This window comes from Lithobates pipiens, unplaced genomic scaffold (genome assembly GCF_037356315.1).
Source record: "Lithobates pipiens isolate NorthernLeopardFrog02 unplaced genomic scaffold, aLitPip1_a1.2 Scaffold_10, whole genome shotgun sequence".
Lineage (NCBI taxonomy): Eukaryota > Metazoa > Chordata > Amphibia > Anura > Ranidae > Lithobates > Lithobates pipiens.
In genome coordinates this window covers 161,016,365-161,040,630 of record NW_027507686.1, presented here as the reverse complement: position 1 = coordinate 161,040,630, position 24,266 = coordinate 161,016,365, and the positions used below count along the sequence as shown (strand labels likewise).

The following is a 24,266-nucleotide window of genomic DNA, read 5'->3' as shown; positions in this document are numbered from 1 at the left end:
AAACTAGATCTTAGAGATGCTTATAACTTAGTCAGGATCAAGGAAGGAGATGAATGGAAGACAGCTTTCAGGACACATTTTGGGCATTTTGAGTACTTAGCTATGCCATTCGGACTCTGCAATGCTCCAGTTATGTTCCAGCACCTTGTAAATTATATTTTAATTATATTCAGGACTACCTTGAGCTGTTTATCATTGTTCATCTAGATGGTATTCTTATCTTCTCTGAAACTGTGGAAATACATCGTACCCATGTGATGAAGGTGTTGGGTAGACTATGCAAAGGCCGAGAAATGTGACCTCAAAAAACAGACTATTCCGTTTTTAGGACTTGTCATTTTTTCTGGCAGTATCTCCATGGAGCCCCAGAAAGCTGTTAGGCCCCTTTCACACGGATGGATAGAATTGTGCTTTTAGCTGCGGATTTTCTAGTTTTCTACCGCAGCAAAAAGCACACAATGCTTTCCTATGGCCCCATTCACACACAGCGTTTAGCCGCGATTTCGTTACATGCGGTTCAGTGCGAATAGAAAAAATAGAATTTAATGCATCCAGGTGCGATGTAGCGCAGCTATATGCACATAACCGCAGTTAATCGCAGTCTTTTGTGTCAACTGCGGATAGCAGCATGAGAAGGGATTCAAGGGACCAAAAAATAAATTAAAAAAAGGGTTGCTATGGGAACTACTATATTAGATAACTGCAGCTGAACGCAACTGCACAGAAACGCACGTAAACGCATGTAATTGCACTGTACAAATGCAGCTGATCGCTGTGCCTGATGTCAGTAGGGACACTCCACCAGGAGTGGATATCCTTCCTTGTCTTACCTAAGGCTTCATCTCCTATCATATTAGGTCTTCCTAGGTTACGGCTCCATTCTCCACACGTTGACTGGTCTGCTGGACAGATCCTGGCTTGGGCTTCCTCCTGTTCCTCTTCCTGCCTACTCAAGGGTACCCCAAAAGAGAAACTTCTTGTTACCACCATCCCAGTATCTTCTGCTCTTCCCACTGTAAATAGCGATCTCTGGGATGCGTCCTGCAATAGTCGGACTGATGCACTCTCTAGGTCATGTGGTACTCTGGATGAGGGGCCCACCTATGAACCTGAATCGATCATTCACTCCAGTTTGAATAACCATTTACCTTTGCCTGTGCCTAATCTCCCTTGGACGCATAGCCAGGCTAACTTGTCTGCAAGTTCCACAGTTGCTATGCCCTGTGATGCGATTGAGATGGTCGCTACACCTGACAATACTATTCAGTCGGCCTCTGCACCAGTTATGCCAGTCCAGCCCATGCCCAATGAGCTTCCTGCTTCTTGTTCAGGACCTTCTGTGACCTGGCCTCACCCTACTGCTACTATGTCCATTCAAACCCATTTAAGAGGCTCAATCCATCCTTTGGATAGACTGCCTCATTCGGCCAGGTGGGGTTTTCAATCTTTTTCTCAGGGTTCTCTGCATTCTGTTTGTGTTTCAGCTATCCAGCTTGACTTTTGTGACATGTCACTTCCCAACCAACCTGACCTCAGGGATCCACTGACCTCTGCCCAGTCTAGTGGTCCTGTTCTGGATGCCCAGCTCATCTTTAAGGGTCTGGGGGACCTTGCTCAGGCTCCTGATCTTCTCATGCCCTTACCCATTCCTAAAAAGCCTTTAGTCCTCAAGTCCTCTCGTCCTCTCCCTACCTCGGTTCCAGTCTCTGAGGATAATCTAAAATACAAGGATAGTCAAGTTTTGGATTCCCGGCTCCGTAAAGGCATTCTTCAGTACCTCGTACATTGGAAAGGGTTTGGCCCTGAGGAGAGGTCTTGGATCACTGCATCTGGGGTCTTTGCTCCTAGTCTGTTGAGGAGGTTCCATCTGGAGTTTCCCTTTAAGCCTGGACCCAGGCGGGGGAGGCCTCGTAAGAGGTAGGGTACTGTCATGGTTTTGCAATAGTTTGTCTGCTTACCTGTTTCCATGTGTTCAACTCTAGAGACCAGCTGACCCTCACCTGACTGCTTTTGTAATTCATCCTCTGGCATGACTCCACCCTAGCTCCTATCAGAGAACTCTATATTAACCTGTGCACTGCAGGCCAACCCTGCTGATCAACCTTTGTGTGTTAGCTTCCTGTTACCTGCCGTGTGCTCTTCTTTTGTTCCATTACCGACTTTGGCGTGTTCTTGACTATCCCTGTTTGCCTGTGATCCTGACCTTTTGGCGTGTCCCTGACTATTCCTGTCTGCTTGTGGCCCCGACCTTGGCTTTGTCCCTCACCATCCCTATCCTCCTGTTGCCTACTGTGGGTGTGAGCTGGGGGACCCTGGGGGTCGCGACCTGGAGCCAGTTGCAGCCAAGTCCATCCTCACCACTAGAGGCTCTGGTGAACACCTGCTGGCTCTTAGACTCCGTGCCCCAGGGAATCTTACACTCTAACCCCGGTGGGATCCATCTTGGTGTTCTGGCGGCCCTGCCTTCCTATCACCTTGACCCCCGTCCGCAGCAGTCAGCCGTAGGGTCCACAACCTTGCGGTGCACTTCTGATCCCTACCTGGCCTCAAGGTGACCTGACAACAACAAACTGAAATCTTTTAGGTGTAAGGAAGTAAAAATAAACTAAAATAATATGGTTGCATAAGTGTGCACTCCCTTAAACTAATACTTTGTTGAAGCACCTTTTGATTTTATTAACGTCTTTTTTCTGGGTAGGAGTCTATCAGTATAACACATCTTGACTTGGCAAAAACACTTCACATCTGTCAGATTGCGAGGACATCTCCTGTGCACAACCCTCATTAGATCACCCCACAGATTTTCAATCAGTTTCAGGTCTGAGCTCTGACTGGGCCATTTCAAAACTTGGAACATGCTCAACCAAAAGTAGCCAGGTGCGAGCTATGGGAGCTAGGAGATTTAAACACCAAATACTGCACATGGGTAAGAGCCTTAAGCAAAGAAAAAAAGACAAGATCTAAGAGAAGATATAAGAAATAGAAAAAGAAAACAGGACAGTAGTAACCATCAAGAAGGGGGAGCCTATGGCTAGGATATCGTCAGAACCCCCAGCAACACATCACATCTAGCCAGAAGTGTCAGAGAAATGCTTGAGGCTTGGTTGACATGGAGAAGTCGATCCAAAAAAAACAATGGTATGGTATCAATCATATAAGTTAGCAGTTAACTTTTTAAACCGCATAATGGAGTTAATTTCCTCTATCCATTCCCTAACAGTAGGGTTGGGTATCTTCTTCCAATGTCTAGGGAGGAGTATGCAAGCTGCAAAGAGGAGAAAAAGGAAGATACCTTTTTGAGTATGGCAATGGACCCTGGTATCACAGAGATAAGGGCCACTTCGGGAGTGTCTGGCCACTTGTGATCTGGTGGCACAGTTTAAAAACAGTGGTCCAAAAAGTTGATTAGCTAAAGTAGATAAGTACAGGTTTTTGTATCATATCTAGCACAACACTGAATGCAGACATCCCCTGGGGAGAGAGGGGAGGAAGGGTTTCTCAGTTGGGGTATCTGACTGGCTTTTGATTCTGGTTCAATGTTTGTTCTTTAACAAAAAATATGAAGAAAAGCACATATATTCCAGTGTATGATAGGGGTGGAGTCCTGATTGGCTCAGCTAAGAGAACATTGATATGTACAACGTTATTGCTATTAATGGATGTTGGTTTCTTCATTGATCTGGATGTAACCCCTGTCTGATGTACTGTTTGAATAATATTCATGTGCACAATAAATAAAATTGAAAAAAATAAATAGGTAAGTACATTACTTTTCTCAGTGGCAGCTCCAGGGACAACACATAATGTATTTACCATGAAATACGTACTTACCAAACCAGCATGAGACAGATTGTAATCTGGCGCATTCCAGGAGTGCGGAAAAGATCCAGAAAGGAATGAGATTGCTTCATGCTAGATAGCTCAGATTGCATGTGAGCGATTAAGGCCTATAAAGACAGGTTATAGAAATCTATTAAAGTGATACCAAATGTAAACAATGAAAAATCGTAGTGCTCAGCACTGTTTCCGTAGGGCTTGCTGAGTGTTGACTCCTTAGGCCGCTTTCTGATAACCTGTAGCTGGTTGCTAATAGTTTCCACTTGGTTGCTGAGGGTTCCCACTTAGTTGCTAGGGGCTCCCGTTTATCCCACCCTTCTCCCTCCTGCTCGTTGCTCAATAACCAGTCCAGGGTATTTGTGTTTTTATATTTTATTTTGGAACTTGGATGATAGAAGGGATTAGTGGGATATTCCAACTGGAACTATTTACAATATATAAAGACAACTCTCACTTGACCTCACCGGATTATCGGTGGAAGCAGTGACACTACTTTAACCATACAGCCACATGTATGGAGGAATTAAGTCTTCTTGCTATTACTAGCAGCAGACATTATCTTCAGGACAGTCTCTAGCATCCCCTTTACTGACACCCATCCACTGACTCTTCTAGCTGAAGAGGGCACCCCTCACTCGATAGGCCCTAAAGATACAGATCTGTTCTCACAGTAGGCAGAATCAGATCCTTCCTGCTGTTTCCCTTCCAGTCAGCTTCTCTCTCTCTCTCTAGGCCCCTGGGTGGACCATCCAGGGCTGCACAACTACCTCTGTGGAGGAGAGGGCAGCTGCCCCCTGCCTCCTGGACTCTGTTCCCCGGCTCAACTAACTGTGAGCACATGTACTCTGGCTTTATATACAGTATCCCACCATGCAATGCAGCACTTTCCATCTGCCAATTGCTAGGGCTGTAACAAAGCCTGTGCACTCACTTGTCAGGTCCCCTCCCACTGTCCAATATGTCCCCCGTTTGGACAAGTGAGGGATATTCAGAACAAGATGAGCTGTACCTGAGTACAATGAGCAGACCTAACCAATGCATCCTGCTCCCTGGTAGGCAGAGAGCACTCTAAGTGTTGACTATCTGACTACCTGACTATCTTCCTGGTAAGCACACTACAATCACTCCTTGTAGTTCTTCAGCCCACTAAGCTCCCGGTCTCTCACTGGACCCGCTGATTCACTGTCTCTGAATCCCTTGAGCTCCTCCAATCTTCACGGTAGTATCTTCAAGCGTCACCCCCACTTCTTTGCTGGGTCCCTAGCTTGGCACTCAAGATACCTCTCAAGTTTCAGCCCCGCTGGCCTGCTCGGTCCCTGGCTTGACACACAAGGCTGCTCTTCAAGAGTCACCTCCGCTGGCTGGGTCCCTGGCTTGATACCCACTGAAATTTCCCGATTCTTCACTGTCCTCAGTTGGTAAGAATGCTGCTCCGGTACTAGCTTCAGTAACTCACTGTGGTCCCTGGTAATTAGGCAGATAGTCCCCTACTGACGGCAGCTTCTCCTCTACCTCCGACCATGACAGGTTCCCCCGGCTGGCAGAACCGTCACTTTTGGTTGGACTGCAAGCCGCAGTCCCAACCCTGCACTGCTCTCTTGCTTCTGGATAGGCCCTCAGACAGCCTAGCAGCCAGATGTGCCCAGGATAGGCCCAATCTCCAGCTTAGCAGCCCATGCAATACAACACATGTCCACCCAGACAGCCCAGACGTATGGTTTATTCCAATTGTAGCGCTGTTATTTTTAATACCGGTGCTAGTATTTTTGTAAATTTAAGTTTGTTTGAAGCTGCAGTTTGGCTCAGACTAATTATGCTAAAGTTCTGGCTTCTGTACCAGTTTGGCTGGGTTGTGCTAATTTCCACTTAACTGTGGGTGTCGCTGTCACCACCGTTAAGTGTTGGAAATGCAACAAGCTAAATGTATTGGGTACCCCTTTTACTCAGAAACAGCCCGGTGGGAGTGGTTTACCCGCTGTGCATTCAGGGTAAGGGTACTTACGTTACCAACGCCATTTTCTGGGGTTTGTTTTTTCCCCGACCTCCTGGCCCTCCTGGCCTCGGTGTGTGCTGCTTTGATCAATGCCTCTGGACCTGCTGGCCTGAGGTTCTGCAACTGAAGAGTAGGCCCAGAGGTTCTGGGGTCTCCTGATCCAGAGATGATCCTGTGCTGTCTTGCCTGCAGGGAGAAGCCAAGCAACTGGAGGATCCAGGGGAGGACTTTTCTGAAGAGGACTGAGCAATAAGGCTGGTGCCTCATGGAGAAGCCTGGAGACTCAGTTGGAGGATGCATCCTGGGTTTTCTACCACACAGTATCGCTGGGTCGGCTGAAAGAATCAGGTACCATGGGGAAACTCTTTAATTTTGCAACCAGAAGCTTATTGTGCTTTCCTGTGGCAGAGGATTACATAACAAGATCGCTAAACTTATCAAGTCTGTGGCAGAGACTTTGTTCGAGCATCTCACCGGCTGCTAGGTCAGTGAGAGAGCCCTATCCGGTGATTGCTAGATCCAGCTTGTGGAAATCGTTTGTCCTCTGGATCAAGGAAATACCTTTAACCCACAAAAATAAGGAGGTACCTTAATTCCCCTTATCCTCTACCCCTCTATTGCAAAAGCGTGCGTTTTTTGTTAAATAAACATGCAGAAAAAGGACTAAGTGTTGAAGCACTATTCTTTGACTAACCCTTTTTACAGGACCCCTAAGATGGACACAGTGGACAGGTGAGGTAACGGTAAGCCCAACAAAAACCAGCAGCTCCTTCGGGGGTCAGTGCTACACAATATTTACAGGCATGGTGGGGATTGGCCCCTCTATTACAGCCTAATCTAACTGATTAAACACTTATGCCCCGTACACATGGTTGGATTTTCTGACGGAAAATGTTCGATGGGAGCTTTTTGCCGGAAATTCCGACCGTGTGTAGGCTCCATCAGACATTTTCCATCGGAATTTCCGTCACACGACATTTGAGATCTGGATTTCACATTTTCCAACAACAAAATCCGTTGTCGTAAATTCCGATTGTGTGTACAAAATTCTGAAGCACAAAGTTTCACGCATGCTCGTAATCAAGCAGAAGAGCCGCACTGGCTATTGAACTTAATTTTTCTCAGCTTGTCTTATGTGTTGAATGTCACTGCATCTTGACGTTCGGAATTTCCGACAAGATTTGTGTGACTATGTGTATGAAAGACAAGTTTGAGCCAATATCCGTCTGAAAAAATCCATGGGTTTTGTTGTCGGAATGTCCGATCAATGGCCAATTGTGTGTATGGGGCATTAGAGTCCAAGACAGTTGGGATAACTCCAGGGACAAGGAGGCACAGCTACATTTCAGGCAACATGCAGCCAGGCCCTAATGAAAAGGACCACACTTCAGGAAATAGGTCCCTTTGCAAAGACATCCTCAGTCTGTCCACATGACAGCCGGGGATGTAGAAGCTTTTTATTTAATTTTTTCCATTTAGGAGCAACAACCTGCCGAAGATCACAGATCGCCATTTAGGGTGGATCATCCCAACAACTTCAAGCTTTTGCCAACATAGTTTAGGTGGACAATTCATGTATCTGCCTGCAGCGTTCAGTCCAGCATAGTCCAGGCAGTACAGCTCTCTGGAATGTTCTCCACTAGCAACACTTTAAATGTGTGTGTGAAGTGGCCGTCAGCAGGGCTGGACTTACCATTGTGCTTGACTGGGCTCAAGCCCATGGGCCCCGCTCAATAGGGTGCCTGCCGAGATACATAGCCAAGTGTACTCAGCTCCGCCCCGCTCACAGTCACGCCCAGTCCCGCCCTATGATGGACATAACACAGGGACTGGACGTGACTGTGAGCCAAGCTGAGTACACTCGGCTACTCTCGGCTCCGCTCAGGACCCGAGAGCCGCTGAGAGGACCCGAGAGCCACCGAGAGCTGCCAAGAGGACCCAAGAGCTGCCAAGAGGACCCGAGAGCCGCCGAGAGGACCCGAGATCCACCAAGAGCCGCCGAGGGGACGCGAAAGCCATTTTTAAACTTCAAGACTGCAATAACAAGGCTGCAAATGACACAGAGGCAAGGCTGCAAATGACAAGGCTACACTGACAAGGCTGCAAATGACAAGGCTGCAATGACACTAGACAAGGCTGCAGATGGATGGGCAAGGCTGCAGATGGACACTGATAAGGCTGCATTGATGGGCATTTAAATGTAAGTTTTATCCTTAAACTTCCCTCCTAAAAGTTTTTTTCCTTAAAATTCCTTCCTAAATTTGGGGTGCATGTTATACGCCAGCGTGTGTTATATGTCAATAAATAGGGTAATATATAGAAGGTAGGGCCCAAATGTGACTCAGGCCCAGGGGCCCCCACCACCCAAGTCCTGTCCTGGCCTTCAGCATAACATTCTTGACATCACACAACACATATTTGTAATCCAAGTGGTAATGTCATCATTTTGATGATGTTTCACCAGTAGTACCCAGGGTTGGGTAAAATTACAGACTCTTCTTATTCACAGTGGTGACAAATTGCTTGAGATCCATTTTGTCTGGTCGACAGATGACTACACCATCTAGGTTGATCTTCTTGCCGTAACCCCAGGTATTCAACACTGACAGGTACTTTCCGGACATCCTAGGTAACAGCTTTAGAAAATCTGTCTTGAAGGGGATCTGGAGGAACCCGTGCACAGCTTCATCCACCCATTGGATTTCCTTTTCTGGCATCTCCTCTTCCAGACGAGGGGAAATATAGGGGTATAAGTACCCACAGTCTTTTGCCACTTTCTTGATTATTATCCTCTGTATCTTGGACAGCCGAGGCAGGGTATTGGGATCGCCATACCTGGGTAGAACCAAGGCATCTGGAGCACGCTGAACCGAGCCCCCAGTGACCACATCAGGCATATGGTCTGGTTTAGCTTTGGGCATGTGCACGCTAGGGCAGACTTTGGGGACCTCAACGGACCTGGTGATGCTAATCAGCAGAGCTGCACTGGCAGACAGCGTAATGTGCACACTAGCGGTAATAGTAGCAGGTGTTTTACCTCCTTCACATTGCTTATTAGCTCTTCCGCCCTCTCATCCCACTTTCCAGTGTAAGACAAAGTTTTCGAAAAGCACTCCGATAGACCGTCAGATGGACTGTCTGAATCGGAAATGATAGAACACTCTTCGGCCAGGATGTAGTTGTTCTTAGAACATGCCTTAACTGGCACCACTATGGCATCCCCTTAATGGCCACAATAAAGTTCACCTACCTATCCAGGAATCCAACTCTGTCCTCACCTGGTCTAGTTTTTCACTAGCCATCGGTTTCCCGGCGCCAGCATCTTTAGTGTAGGAAGCTGGCTGTGACAGGTTGCAACTTGTAAATGGCCCCACATCCTCCTGGGACCTGTGACATGTCCCAGAAAGCTGTGGGTGAAGAGAGAGAGGGTCTAGGTGATCTGAAGTGGAGCGGGTACCTGTCAAAACTGGGTACATGCCCCCCCCCCAAAAAAAAATGATATGCCAAATGTGGAAGAGGAGGGGGAAGAAGGATATAAAGTGGAATTGCCCCTTTTGGGTGAAATTCTGCTTTAGGAATTTGCTCATGCAACATTCCTAAAGTTCCAAGAGACTTGACAGATTTACAAGAATTAAATCACGCTGTGATCATTGGTAAAACTATAAAAGCACTTCAAAGATACAATAAGAAAATTAATTCATGGATAGGAAGAGTATAGTAAAAATGGATATAATGCCTAAACTATTATACGTATTTCAAGCTATACCTATAACCCTTCCAAAAAATGAATAACACAATTAAGTAAGACTATAGGAAGTATTATATGGAATAAAAAATATCAGGAATAAAAAGAGAAACCTTAATTACAATAAAAAAAGATAGAGATTTGGTGTTACCTGATTTTGCAATATATTTACAGGCTATAAGGATAATGGACCGGTATCATAATACAGATAATAAACAATTGATAACTCTAGAGGAAGATATTATAGAACTGCAATTAAAACCCCTTCCATGGATTAAACTGCAATTTCGTCCTGGAAAAAAAGATCTCAAAATATATTTTTGTTAGCAACCTTAAAAATATGGGATTTAGTATTGAAAAAGGCGAAACTCTCTACAATGAATGGACCCATGACTCCATTGTTCTCCAACCCAGAATTTCCACCAGCAGTAACAGCAGTTAATTTTATTAAATGGAACAGGTTGGAGAACACAAGATTAGTTCAGACCCTAATAGACAGTAAATTTAAAAAATTGCCAGAAATGGGGCCTGAACATAATAATAAATGGATACAATATTACCAATTAAATACATATATTAAATTACTGTCACAGCAGTCCAAGATTACCATTAACTAAATCTGAACAGTTGTTAATAGAAGAACGAAAGCCGGCCCATAAGCTAAGCTAAAATATATAAACTCTTACTTCCTACGGGACCTCTTAATGAAATAACTAATATTAAAAAATGGGAAAACTAATTAGACAGTCCGATTACACTATTAGAATGGGAGAAAGCAATCTTACTAACACACAAATTATTGATAGAAGTTAAGCATCAAGAGTGCAACTATAAAATCATGATGAGATGGTATTGGAGTCCAGTAGATTTGAAAAAAATAAATAAGGATAATACAGAGAAGTGTTGGAGATGCCTAAAGGATAAAGGAACAATGATACATATTTAGTACGATTGTCAGGTGGTGAAGGAGTTCTGGTATAAAATATATGAAATATAAAAATTGGTGTCTGGAAAAGAGATGCAACCAAGTGTAAAGGTTTCGATATTATCAATAATACTTGGATCATTGAAATTTATAAAGACTTCACCATATGATAAATGCAGCTAGGACAATAATAGCTTGAAAATGGAAAAAAGCAAATGGCCCTACAATAGTGGAATAAATATGTGAAATTAACTAAATGCAAAATATGGAAGAGTAAATAAGGAGAGAGGGGATGGAAAAGGACCAAAAGCCCATAATGTGTCAGCAAAAATGAATCAATTTATTTGAAAGGGAATAGAAAATCCTGTAGAGACCGGAGAGTTTTCTCTTTTTTTTTTTTTGATAGGAAATTAACATAGTGATGAATGATAGATAGGTATGAATAACAGAATAGAATGTAAGTATGGACAAGTAAGATAGGAATGAATGAAAGGTGTGGGTGAATGGTACTTGGACATTGTAAAGAAATTATGTCAGATGAATAAGTCAGAAGTGGCTATTAGAAATTATGATGATATTTTAAGGAAATTATGTTATACAATAATATAATGTTCAATTTGTGGATGGCAGATATTTATATGTATTTGTATAATTTTTAAAAAAAGATTAATAAAGAAAGATTGAAAACAAAAAGTAGCAGTGGCATCAGGAATGTGCTGCACACAGCCTGTGCAGACAGCAGAGCTGTGGGAGAGACCCAATAGGTCCAATCACTACAGCTTGTCTGCAGAAAACTAAAGGTGGGGGCGGATATAAGACCAGTCACCTTATACAACGGGACAAAGCAGCAGTAACTGGTCTTTATTACAGAAGGCTCCTGCAGAGAGGAAACATTTCATGATGGATTATCTGCAGATCTGAAAGAAAAGCTCACCAAGATTCAAGTAAGAATACAAAGGCCTCTTGTGTTTAAGCAATATTTGCTTATTTAGGTTTATTTCAACTTTAAATTGCAACCCTAACTGTAGCAGCCATAACCCTTTGCAGGGCGGCCTTAACTTTTTGGGCTTACCGGTTACCTCCGCTTGGCATGTTATTCCACGTCTAGGGGTTCCCTGAAAGTGAAATGGAACCTTTTTCCTCAGTACCTGGAACATTCTCTGTCTCCTTGGTAGTACTGGAAAAAGTGTGAATTCGTCAGTGTCCTTCACAACTCAGCAACCAGGCACTTCTCAGGATGCCAGCTTGTTGGCCCTCCTCCGAAGAGTCCTCCCCCGTCGCTTACACGAGCTGCGGTGCCCCTCCAAGCCGAGAGCACATCCGGACACCTTGAATCCTATCTCAGTTACTGTGCCTTGGATCAGCCGGTACCGAGACTTGGGAAGAGACAGATCCTTACTCCAGACCAGGCGGGTCTATTGGGGTTAACCATCCAAAGCATGTTGGGGAGCGACGGACGCTCCCATGACCGGGACCCCTCGCGGGGCTACCCCAGTCCAGAAACAGGAACAGACCGCTAGGGTCTCACAAAAGAACTCCCCTCACGTGACCTCAACATCTTAAGTACCCCTCCCCAGACTCCTCAGCGGGGCCCAGAACACTTACTGATTGGCTCTGAGGAAGCTGATACCCAAAACATCCAACCAGGCCTTGTTCTGGTCTGTCATGTGCACCTCACTGTGCACATGACCAGGCAGAACTCTAACACAGCCAAGCCAAACTGATGTCAAAGTTAACCTACATAATTAACCCTCAGAATGCCATTACCGTTCTGAGGCAAAAACTAAATTTACACATGAATGACACTTTGTCCAAAATGTCATCCGCTACATAATGTTCAGGTTGACTCTTGAATATAGTTGGCATAAAGGACTGCAGAGTGAAATCACAGCTCATATACTATATATTCAAAGTATAAGTGAAACTTTACCAGCAGCGGGAATAGTGTGGAGATTTCTTTTTGCATAGAGTGCAAAGGGTTAGAGCCTCTTGTCAGATATTTATTGCTGTGTTTTTTGTGAGATTTATCCTCACTGCCTGTCAGGACAGGAAATGGGTGGAAATCTCTTGATTGGGGCATACACAACATGCAAAAATACCTTTTTTTCTGCAATTACTTTTTAATTAATTTATGTGAAAAGTTTAGATCCGAAATCAACATACAGAGGGGTCATGGGATTCGGTTCAGTTCGTTTAGGGTTCTACCAACCTTGCAGATGGCATATTAAAAACGAATAAATAAAATATATATGTTTAAAATGTACCTTCTCTGTGAGTTTTTCGCCCTCTTCTTTTTTCCCATTTATCCAGGCTACTCTCTGAAGATTTCTAAGAGCGTGACATGGACGGCCTTTCACAATAAGCCAACGAGCTGATTCTGGCACAAACCTGGAGCCATAAAGACAGTTTAGTTTTTTCTCGGGGGGATTTACAGAAACTAGAGGTAACTAAATCTGAACAAACTAGGTAAACTAGATCAAATGTAGTAGTTACCCATAGCAACTATATTGCCTGCTTCATTTGGAATATGAAACCTTATTGGTTGAAGTGGTAACAAAATCTGAACAAGCATAAACTATATCAAATGTAGTAGTTACCCATAGCAACTATATTGCCTGCTTCATTTGGAATATGAAACCTTATTGGTTGATGTGGTAAAGATATCCAGTTTTAGTAAACCTGTCTTTTTTTATCCCCGTATGTCTAGTCTACATTTAGTTTGCTCTCCAAGTGTCTGCTACAAGTATCTAATTTAACAATTAAAATGTAAGAGTTTTATTTTTCCAAAAGATTAATAAAGTTACATATTTTTTACCTCTTACCATGAGGTCAGGAAAAATACATAGTATGGTGCAGAAACAGTAAACTGCAGCCAGCGCCATTCTCGAATCCCGTAAGCAAGGCCTGCAAGCAGAAGCTGTCCACATGTAAAACTGTAGGCAAATAGTGTGCCAATCACAGTCCGCCCTTTTGGTGGGGTCCATTCTAGGCCTGAGAAATATTAAAAACATGCAGATACATAAGACGTGCTGATGTTCACACATGTATTACTGCACTGCAAAAGCCATTAAAAAAAACAAACGGTTTGAAATACAAACTAGTAGGATTATCTGCAGTCTATGTGCCACACAGGACAAGATCAAGATTGCTGTGGAAATGTATTTGTGTAAAGCTGGTCATAGATGGTTTGAATCTCTGCTAGTTAAGCAGGGACTGGACGAAATTCAAACCACGTATGGGCAGGCTGATTGTACCCAAGTTGATCGATCAATCAACTTAGGTACAACCAACATGTTGGATATTTCATGCGACTATTGCCAGCAGACCTAGATTTCAGTTGTGCCCCCCATCCTCCATGGATACTGTGCCCATTGGGCTTCTACTGACATCCCCGCGATGCATACAGTCGGAGGCACAGGCAGCATGGCTCCTTTCCCTCTCCTTCCTCCTCTCACATAGTTCAGATTGATTCTCTAATGCCACGTACACACGAGTGGATTTTCCGTCAGAAAAATCTTGGATGGTTTTTCTGACGGAATTCTGCTCAAGCTTGGCCTGCATACACACGGTCACACAGAAGTTCACTGAACTTTTGACCGTCAAGAACATGGTAACGTACAACACTACGATGAGCTGAGAAAATTAAGTTCAATGCTTCCAAGCATGCGTCAAATTGTTTCCGAGCATGCGTAGGAATTTTGCGCTTCGGAATTGCTACAGATGATCGGAATTTATGATCGGAACTTTTTCCGACCGAAAAATTAAGAACATGCTCTCAATCTTTTGCTGGCTGTAATTCGGCCAGCAAAAGTCCGATGGAGCATTCACACGGTCGCATTTTCCGACCAAAAGCTCTCATCTGCCTTTTGCTGGCCGAATTTCCGATTGTGTGTACGCGGCGTTACAAACAGCCTCTATTTGCAAACTGCTATGCTACACAGCCTTTTTTATCTGGGAACTTCAAAAGTCACAACTGCAGCATAGCAGGCAGTTACACAGATAAAGGATGTCTGTAAGAGAATCGATCTGAACTGTGTGCCATGCGAAAGGAGAAGGGAGGGGGGAGAGCCTAGAGCTGACATCAATCAAACAGAGCAGAAAGCAAGAACGTGGATCCTGACAAGATGGTCCGTATAAGAATCCAGAGAAGACTGTAGCCCCTCCCACAGGTATTTACCACAATTTTAACAGAAAATGTGCATGCCTAAGAGGACTGGAAAGATTTTTACGTATTAGCAGCTCACAGAAAATAGGATGAAGCTAAAAAAAAAATACATACATGTGCTTCCCTTTTAATTAGCTCTACTTTTACATTTGGTGCATTCAATGTGACACAATGTAAAAGTGGAGTTTTTTAGAACAACCTAAATTTAATGCATGAGTCACTGTCAGAAACAAAGATAAAATAATGAGAGGGGCTAGCGCCAGAAAAGTGGAGCAGCAGTTTTTTTTTTTTATTCACCCCCAGAGTAGCATGAGGCCCAATGTTGCCGGAAGCACCCAATTTAAAAGGCAGGAGCATAGCCAGGACACAAAATATAGGTGGTCAACAACCGGGAACAGAGGTACCTTATAAATCTTCTTTTTACATTAAAATATTGCCACTATATACCTTTTTGAATGATCTGTATGCCAAGGTTACATCACAAACTGCACAGTTTATTCAGTGCTGAGAGTTCAGGAAGGTGGAGGTTTTCAGCCTGTATACACGCCCACATGTATGATGTCAATATCATGTGGAAAAAAAAGGGGGAAATCTGCGCTACAGTGTACTATCAGAAAATTATTAAATTATTATAAATAGTTGATGCAGCAATTCTAGTACATACCAAAAGTGATATACGTGTAAAGACAAGAAAAAAAGAGGAGAACTGCGCAATCCCCAATATTTCTATTGGGATATAAGCTACCCAGAAAAAACTTCATAAAGCTTAGATCTGGGAACTACATGTGACAAAATATATGTATATAACCTACAAAACATATACAATGACCCTTATAAACTCTAAACAAAATGCGTGATGCTAGGTGTTGTGATGCCAAGCATTCAAAAGAGAAAACATGTGGAATTGAAACCAATATAACTATACATTGTGAAAAAATTAGAACAACATAAATGTGTCAATATTGAAAAGTCAAAAAAGGTCCGCCATAAAAAGAAAAAATACTCCAAATAGTGTAAAAACGTTTAATAAAACCACAAAAGTAAAAGAATGGTATGCTACCCCAGACGACGTGACTCTTTCACGAAACGCGTTGGGTGGCGTGACACGCTTTTCTGCCTCATCTGAACTGGTACCTGAAGGGATTTCGTTTGGGTTCGCGATCGGCCGACGCTTACCCAATTTTGACGATATGCCCTCTTGCTTCCTTATGTTTGTAAGTGCATTTCTTTTACTTTTGTGGTTTTATTAAACGTTTTTACACTATTTGGAGTATTTTTTCTTTTTATGGCGGACCTTTTTTGATTCTTCAATGAAACATATATGAGTCCCGCTTCATAAGTGTTCCCCCCTGGTTTGGACGATTCAAGGCTGGCGTATCCCCTAATCTGGTCTACGGTAGAGAGTTCCATTGGGATCGCCTAGGATTGATCTATCTTCTGACCTGATTTGTGATAAGCGCTCCTTACTGGGGCATCTGGTAAGGGGCTAGGGTTATCTGTTTGGTGGAGGTACACCGTGTCTGGTATCACGCCAATTCATAGGGCTTTGGATTGGACCTTCTTCATCAACACGTGGTGTTTTCACTTCGGACTTATAAAAAGACTTTTCAATATTGACACATTTATGTTGTTCTAATTTTTTCACAATGTATAGTTATATTGGTTTCAATTCCACATGTTTTCTCTTTTGAATGCTTGGCATCACAACACCTAGCATCACGCATTTTGTTTAGAGTTTATAAGGGTCATTGTATATGTTTTGTAGGTTATATACATATATTTTGTCACATGTAGTTCCCAGATCTAAGCTTTATGAAGTTTTTTCTGGGTAGCTTATATCCCAATAGAAATATTGGGGATTGCGCAGTTCTCCTCAATATCATGTGACCTACCTATCTCTGAACAAGAAAACTGAAAATTGTATACTTGCCTTTCCGTAATTTTCCTTTCCTGACGCATCTTCATGGCAGCAAACACTGGGTTGTGACTCCACCCCCACAACCTGACAGGATTGGTTAGCTATAAATTTGAAAGAGAGACCCTCCGTTTCATTCTCTGTATCTATCAACTAATAAAAAAAGGGCAAGATGCTTCAGGAAAGGAAAATTTCGGAAAGGTGAGTATACAATGTTCAGTTTTCCTGACGCATCATGGCAGCACACACTGGGAAATAACTTGCCAGTTGGGTGGGTGCAAAAAAAGTAGTATTTATTTAACATGTAGCTGAAGAATTGGCTTGAATAACAGTTCTTCCGAACTCCGCTGTTGTTAATTGAGCAAAATCCACCCTATAGTGGGACATGAATGTATGTCTGGATTACCAGGCAGCTGCTCTGTATATCGTCTCTCGTGAAACCTTGCAATATGCTGCCCATGATGTTGCCACTGACCTAGTTGAATGACCTTTAATTCCCTCGGGTACCGGAAGTTGTTAAATGGTGTAGGCTTTCCTGATATACTTGACTAGCCACGATGCTGCCGTCTGTCCTTTTCTGTTCCCATGAGGAATCACCATGAGGTTGTCCGACTTCCTAAAAGAGGCTGTAGCCAAAAGATAAGAGCTAATAGCAGATTTTACATCCAAGACATGCGGTTCACCTTGATCATTGGTAAAAGTTGGGAGACTGATGTCCTGGTTGTAATAGAAAGCCGTTGCCACCTTTGGAATAAAATGGTCTGAAGGTTTTATCACCACTCTGTCAGAGATAAAAAAAAAACATGTAGGGTTTAGTTATCATCAATGCTTGCATCTCTGAAAATCTTTTAGCTGAGGTAATGGCGATGAGGAAGGTTAGCTTTAGTGTTAAATTCCACAAACTGAGATAGAATTGGCCAGATGAAAAAGGGAACTCAAAAGTGCGTTCAACACTATTGAGAGATCCCATGCTGGAAATGCTGGCCTTCTTGGAGGCCTGATGTTTAAGCATGCTTTCATGAGCTAAACCACTAGAGGGTATAATGCCCATCTGGAGCCTGTTTTTGCAGATAAGGATGAAATTTGTACTTTGAGGGTACTTGAGCTTAGACCTTTATCCAGGTCTGCTTGGAGAAATTTTAAAATCTGCAGAGCCTCTGGTAACAGTGGATTCCAGTTTCTCTGCTGTGCCATAGATGTAAATCTTTCCCATATCCTCCTGTATGTGGTGTTAGTGGTAAACTTCCTAGCTTGAAGTAGTGTTGATCTGACCTCCTGAGAGTAACCTTGCTCTAGAAGCCTATTTCTCTCAACCTCCATGCCATCAAGTGTAGTCTCTCCGGTCCACATGAAGGAATTGACCTTGGTAAAGTAGGTCCTGAATCACAGGAAGAGGTAATGGTTCTTCTAGACTGAGTTGCAGCAAGGTTGTAAACCAAGGTCTCCTGGGCCAGAAAGAAATTACTGCTATCACTGTGGCTGATGACCTCCTGAGCCAGGAGCGGAATCTCGCAATTAGTGACATCAGTGGAAATATGTATCCTAGTTGGAAGTTCCAAGGATGGAGAAGGCAGTCTATTCCCTTGTCAGGAATCTCTGACACTTTGCATTCGCTGGTGTCACTGCCAGATCGATATCCGGCATTCCCCAAGTTTCGATCAGGAGAGTGAATCCTGGAAGCTCAGAGACCATTCGTTGTTCGATGGGAATTACCTGCTTAGGCAGTCGGCCAACAGGATCTGTGCTGCTGGAACATACGCAGCCCTCAAAACCGTGATATGTTTGAGCCCATTCCAAGATAGAGTGAACTTCCACCAGCAGTGTGCAGCTGCTGGTACCTCCCTGTCTCTGGATGTAAGCCACCGCCACCTTGTTGTCTATCTGTATTAAGACATTTTTCCCCTTCAAGGACGAGCCAAAGGCTAGGAGAGCTTGAAAGGCTGTTCTGAACTCTAGTATATTCCATACTACCCCCTGTGCCTGGAACTGCCATAGTCCTTGCGCTGCTTGATCTTGGTAATGAGCTCCCCATCCCTCCTGGCTGGCATTCGATGTGATCACCTCCGGCTCTGGGGGGACTATGGGTCTGTGCCTCCTGAGGTTGCAAGTATGCATCCACCACCACACTGACTGCTTCAGCCTCTTGTGGATGGGGATTGTTTGTAGCATTGATACTCCATCCCACCCCTACAGAAATGAGTTTTGCAACACTCTCATGTGCCATTGAGCCCACTGGATCATTGGAAGAGTGGCAGACATGGAACTCAGGATGCTTAGACAAATTCTGTCTAGCAGTTACATTGCTGACATTAATTTCTTCATTTTCTGAAAGGGAATTAGCTTCTCTTGAGGAAGCTGCACTTTGTTTGACTTGCCATTTATTTGTGCCCCCAGAAAGATGATATTCCATGGTTGAAGGAAATAAATTTGCACCATGTATGGCCTGCCTAAGGCAGTGGGAGTCATTGATTCAGGGGGATGGGGTCGAGCCACGCTGTCTGTATCTTTTGTATGCAGGCACCGTGGCAAAGGATCGAGCCTGCAGGTGTGCCAAAATTTGAAAGAGCAAGTAAGTATAGCATGTTGGTCATTTAAGAATAAAACATTTGACTTTACAATTACTTAACAATCCTTTAAATTACTTACAAAGTGAGATGGTGTTCAGAGCAATTCCAGAGAAAGCCATCCCACAAAGACAGCGGAAAGTGCAATAAGCAACAAAGTTGGGGAGGAAAGCCACACATGTGCCAGACACGGCCATTATGAAATAAGAGCCGGTCAGAATAGCTTTTCTGCCAAACCTAAGACAGACAAACAAGCATATGAATTGTAATTTATCAAATATTCAATCCGTAGGATTGTATCTGTCTGTTCCCTGTTTTCAGATGTAAGTATTATAAATGTAAAATACTTTCCATTTTCTACTACAGGTTTTATGTAGCACTTCTTACTAATACAGGTGGTTGGTGTACAGAAGCAGGCATAGCAGACTAACATATATATAGCAATAATATAACACTAAACATATATATCTTGTTCAAATTACACCTACAGTGCATTAATATAACATAGTGTAGCGCTTACAAATGATTTTACTCCAACAAATTCTGTATGAACAGTATTATTATTATAAATAAAGGGTAATAAAGGGTCCATAAAAAAACCAATACACCATGAGTGGTGGATTTGCAGTTTCAAAATCCACATTATGCATATACCACCACATGTGTGTCATCCCTCTGGAAAACACACTTCTGGATAATAAGGCCAAAATGTGTTAATCTAGTAGCTGTTTCCTTGTTCTCCAATTATCCTCCAAAATGTGCACATAAATAATGGCATTAAACTCCCATCCTAGAAATGATCCCTTCATATACCAGGGATTGGGAAACACTCCGCATGTGGTTAAAACAATAGAGTATCAAATAATGTAGTATTTTTAATAAAAAACAGTTCGGAAGGACCAAACAAAATTTTATATGCTAGATAGATAGATAGATAGATAGATAGATAGATAGATAGATAGATAGATAGATAGATACTGTAGATAGAATTTAATAAATTATTTCATTTATCATATATTTTCAAAGATCATAAACTAACCATGCATAACATTGATTAAACCATAGTTTCACTTTAGGGGAACAGAAAATTTACTCCTAAAAATAGCACCTGCATAGCGCCTGTAAAGAGCCTCTCCTCTTAGTGTGAATGCCTGAGTGCTTTCATACTGGAGCGGTGCGTTGGCAGGATGCCAAAAAAAAAGTCCTGCAAGCCGCATATTTGCAGTGTTGTAGGAGAAGTATACAACGCTCCTAAAGCGCCCCTGCCCATTGAAATCAATGGGCAGTGACGCAGGAACGCCAGCATAGCCCCACTGCAGCAGCGCTTCGCGGGTGGTTTTAACCCTTTTTGGCTGCTAGTGGAGGTTAAAAGCGTCCTGCTAGCAGCCAAAAACTTCAGCAAAAACAACGGTAAAGCACCTCTAAAAATAGCAGCGCTTTACCGCCGACGCCCCCAACGCCCCAGTGTGAAAGTATCCTAATGGGGTATATTTTTATAAATATTTTCACACAAGATTCACTAAACATCCACCCAGGATTTACATATCTTTTAGGGCTCATGCACACAGGGCGTAATGCCCTGTACACACGACCAGACTTTCCGACAGGAAATGTTCGATGTGAGCTCGTTGTCGGAAAGTCTGACCGTGTGTATGCTCCATCGAACATTTGCTGTCCGAATTTCTGCACACAAATGTTTGAGAGCAGGTTCTCAGATTTTACAACAAGAAAACTTGTTGTCTGAAAGTCCGTCGCACAAAAGTTCACGCATGCGCTGTATCAAGCAGAAGGAGCCGCACTGTCTATTGAACTTCCTTTTTCTCGGCTCGTCGTACGTGTTGTAGGTCACTGCGTTCTCACGTTCGGAATTTTTGGCCAACATTTGTGTGACAGTGTATATGCAAGTTTGAGCCAACATCCATCGGAAAAAAAATCCACAGTTTTGTTGTCGGAAAATCCGATCATGTGTATGGGGCATTCGAAAAAATGAGCTGCAAAGCCACTACCAACACCAGGAAAAAGCAGCTGTAAAAACATGCTTTTAGCAGCTTTTTGTATTGGCATTAATGCACATTTAGCCACGTTAGCTTTTAGTGACGTTTCTCTCTCTCCATTCAAAATCAATGGTTCCCTATGAGAGCCTACTGATTTGAATAGAAGTCACACCAGAAGTCAGATCATGATGATCTGACTTGCAGTGGGACTTGTGCACTGAGGATCTTGAAGACGCCCATCCCACCCCCCCATGTTGAAGGACAGGTGGCCTGGTATGGTCCGGGTGCTTGCATCGTCACCCTCCCCCCCTTTTCTGACCTGCCGGGGTGCATGTTTGGATAAGGGTTTGGTATGGATTTTGGGTGCGACTTCTATTCAAATCGATGGGCTCTCATAGGGAACCAATGATTTTGACATGTAAAAAAATAAATAAAAATAAACGATTGACACAGCTTAACAGCGTTTAGCAGCTTTTAGCGGCGTCAGACTTTTTTTTTTACAGCTCAACAGCTTCTGCTCCTGAACACACAGAGTGTAGTTTTTTTCTACTGTCCCTAAATGCTTATGCCTCCAAACGCCTCTGACAGTTAATGTGTGCATGAACACATAAGCTAACATGAAGGGGCGTTTAGAAGCAGTTAAAAAAAATCATCAGACGCCCCTAACAGCGTCTGTAAAAACGTCCTGTGTGCATGAGCTCTTACAATTGAATACAATTAGAATAATATGTGATTCTTGTATAAAAACATTTATAAATGCACTGTAAGTCCCCTTTGTGCCACAATACTTTAGAGCAGCTTTAATGCTGCACAGTGTTTTTGGGCTAGATTCACATGTGTGCATTTTTTTAGCACATTTTTAGGAGTGCAGGAATGCAGAACAATTGATTTACTATGGTTTCCTATGGGTCCTGTTCACATCTATGCAGTTTCCTGCAACCTGTTTTGCAGGGACCTTTTCCATGCAGGAAGGTGCATTTTTGGGTCCATAGACTTCAATGGAAGCACATAAAAAAGCATGAAAAATGCATGTACATGAGTTTTTGTTGCAATTTTGGTTGGAAGCATAAAAACTAGCAAAATGCTTTTTGTAAAAACGCAGCAAAACACGCATGCAAGACACACAAAGGTATAAACCGAGCCAAAAAGGTTCCGCTCACTTAAAGTGAAACTATGGTCAATATGTTTTTTTAAGGGCCCAGTCACACTATCGTGTTGCAGTAATGCAGGGCAACATGTTACATGTGTATGTAGGCAGGTGCAGTCTACTCTCTCCACAGTAGGTGCCACTCTAACAAAGCAGCATTGTAGTTTTAGAGGAAGTCAAGAGGACCATGGTTCCCTGGGTCACTCCAATTAGATACTGTCGCCTCATGTGACTTTAGCAGCCATCTTGACATCTATGTAGGAAAGTTGATGTCGCGCTATTCTTACTCTAATTGTAGGTAGGGGGCTGTTACACCTTCTACTCTATTTAGTAATGTGTAAATGACTCTCAAAACGTATATATTCGGATATAGGATATCCTCTAAGTGATTCTGTATGATTAAAATTCTTTCCTGACAGACTCCATGGCAGCAACGTGTGGGTTAAGTCCCGCCTCCACTACCCATAGGACACTACTCCCATAAATCTTTGCTCCCTGCCCCTGGCCGTGTTCTTTTTTTGTCCTCCTCCGAAGGACCCAGAAGTGGTCTTCCTACCTGAAGATTTATCATCCCCACGATCGAGGTCGGCCGGTCTGCGACTCTGGGTCTGGAAAGTCGCATTACTCCGCTAAGCCCTAGCTATTAGCAGGGTATGGAGTGGGCAGTGGAAGAGGCGCTGTGAAGAAGCCCATGTCCTGGCCACTGGCAGGCAGGCTGCGCATTGGTCGGATAGCCAGCTATTAGCAGGTGACCTGTTTTGCCCCCTGGAAAGTCCGGTGTCATCTTACCTTATCTTCGGCCGAGTGATCGATCGTGGTGGGAGTGGTGAGAGGTTCTAAAAGTTCTTTATGGCAGCAGTTTTTGTATCTTATTATCTGTCTTCGTTTGTTTCTGTTTGTTTGTGTGTGCAGGCATGGCGGCTGGTTCTTCCGCGTTCCAGCCGCCGTTCTACTTCCGGGTTTGCGTTTTCGGCCGTACTGCGCATGCGCGAACGCGGTTGAGATCGAGGCTTGGTTTCGCGCATGCGCGATAGCGGCAAATTGCCGCTATTTCGCGCATGCGCACAGGCACGGCGGTGACATCACAGGGGCGGGCTATTTAAATGTGGAATTTGTCTGCAAGCTTTGGGAATGCTTGCGGGCTGTTGCGGTGACTTCCCCCTGCCTCTGTGTTGCACCCACTGGTAAGTGGCATTCTGGGATAGGGAGGCTATCCCTTCCCTGTCCCTTGCACTGATCCCTTGTCATCTTTTCAGCGCGTATGGATATCGCTGAGGACATGGATTCCTTACCGCCTGCTTGTGGCCAGCCCTCTCATAAAAGGTATTTCTAATGATCACCTGAAGGTCTGGTGGGGGAGGGGTATTTATCTGTTAGCTCTGTCCTGATGTCTTGTCTCTTGTGGTTTCTTGTCTTGTTCCTTTTTCAGCCCTTCCAGGTCAGAACAGCATCGCAGCTCTCATAGAGGGAGCGACTCCTCCAAGTCGCATCACCGGCACTCCTCTTCCAAATCTAAACATTATGGTTCCTCCTCAAGATCAGGACACCGTAGTGAAGAAAGATCGCACTCCTCGAGGACTCAATCTAGTCACTCAGCTAGTGCCTGTTGGGGGTGTAGAGCTCTTGTACCGGCAGGAAAATCTTTATGCGACCCTTGCTACGCCAAGGCTTTCAATGAAAGGGGTGACGCGGATCAACAACTTAAAACCCTGGTGGAAAAAGTTGTTAAGGAGTCCCTCAGAAATATTGAGGGCCAGTCCTATGTTCCCCCGGCAGAGCCGCCACTTTCTCCAGGAAGGGAGACTCAGTTGCAGGATACTTGGGAATCCTCTGCGCATAGCCACCCCTCAGCTGCCATGTCTGACAGTGACTCTGATGAAAGTGATCCCTGTGTGGGCTTTGATTTCGCTCTACTGCCTCCTCTGGTCAGAGCTGTTAGAGAGACACTGAACTGGGAAGATTCTGTGGCTGCTCCTTCCAA

The 24,266-nt window shown here is 43.8% G+C and overlaps 1 protein-coding gene across 1 annotated transcript in view; it reads right to left on the bottom strand.

Moving 5' to 3' along the window:
• The window catches only part of LOC143935094 (solute carrier family 22 member 20-like), a 130,981-nt gene that overhangs the window by 67,004 nt on the left and 39,711 nt on the right, over positions 1–24,266 (bottom strand). Inside the window, exons 3-6 of the mRNA XM_077458713.1 lie at positions 19,227–19,381; positions 13,323–13,491; positions 12,765–12,888; positions 3,832–3,947 (exon numbers count right to left, since the gene is read on the bottom strand). Of these exons, the coding sequence (XP_077314839.1) occupies positions 3,832–3,947; positions 12,765–12,888; positions 13,323–13,491; positions 19,227–19,381 (564 nt within the window). The remainder of the gene's footprint in view (positions 1–3,831; positions 3,948–12,764; positions 12,889–13,322; positions 13,492–19,226; positions 19,382–24,266) is intronic.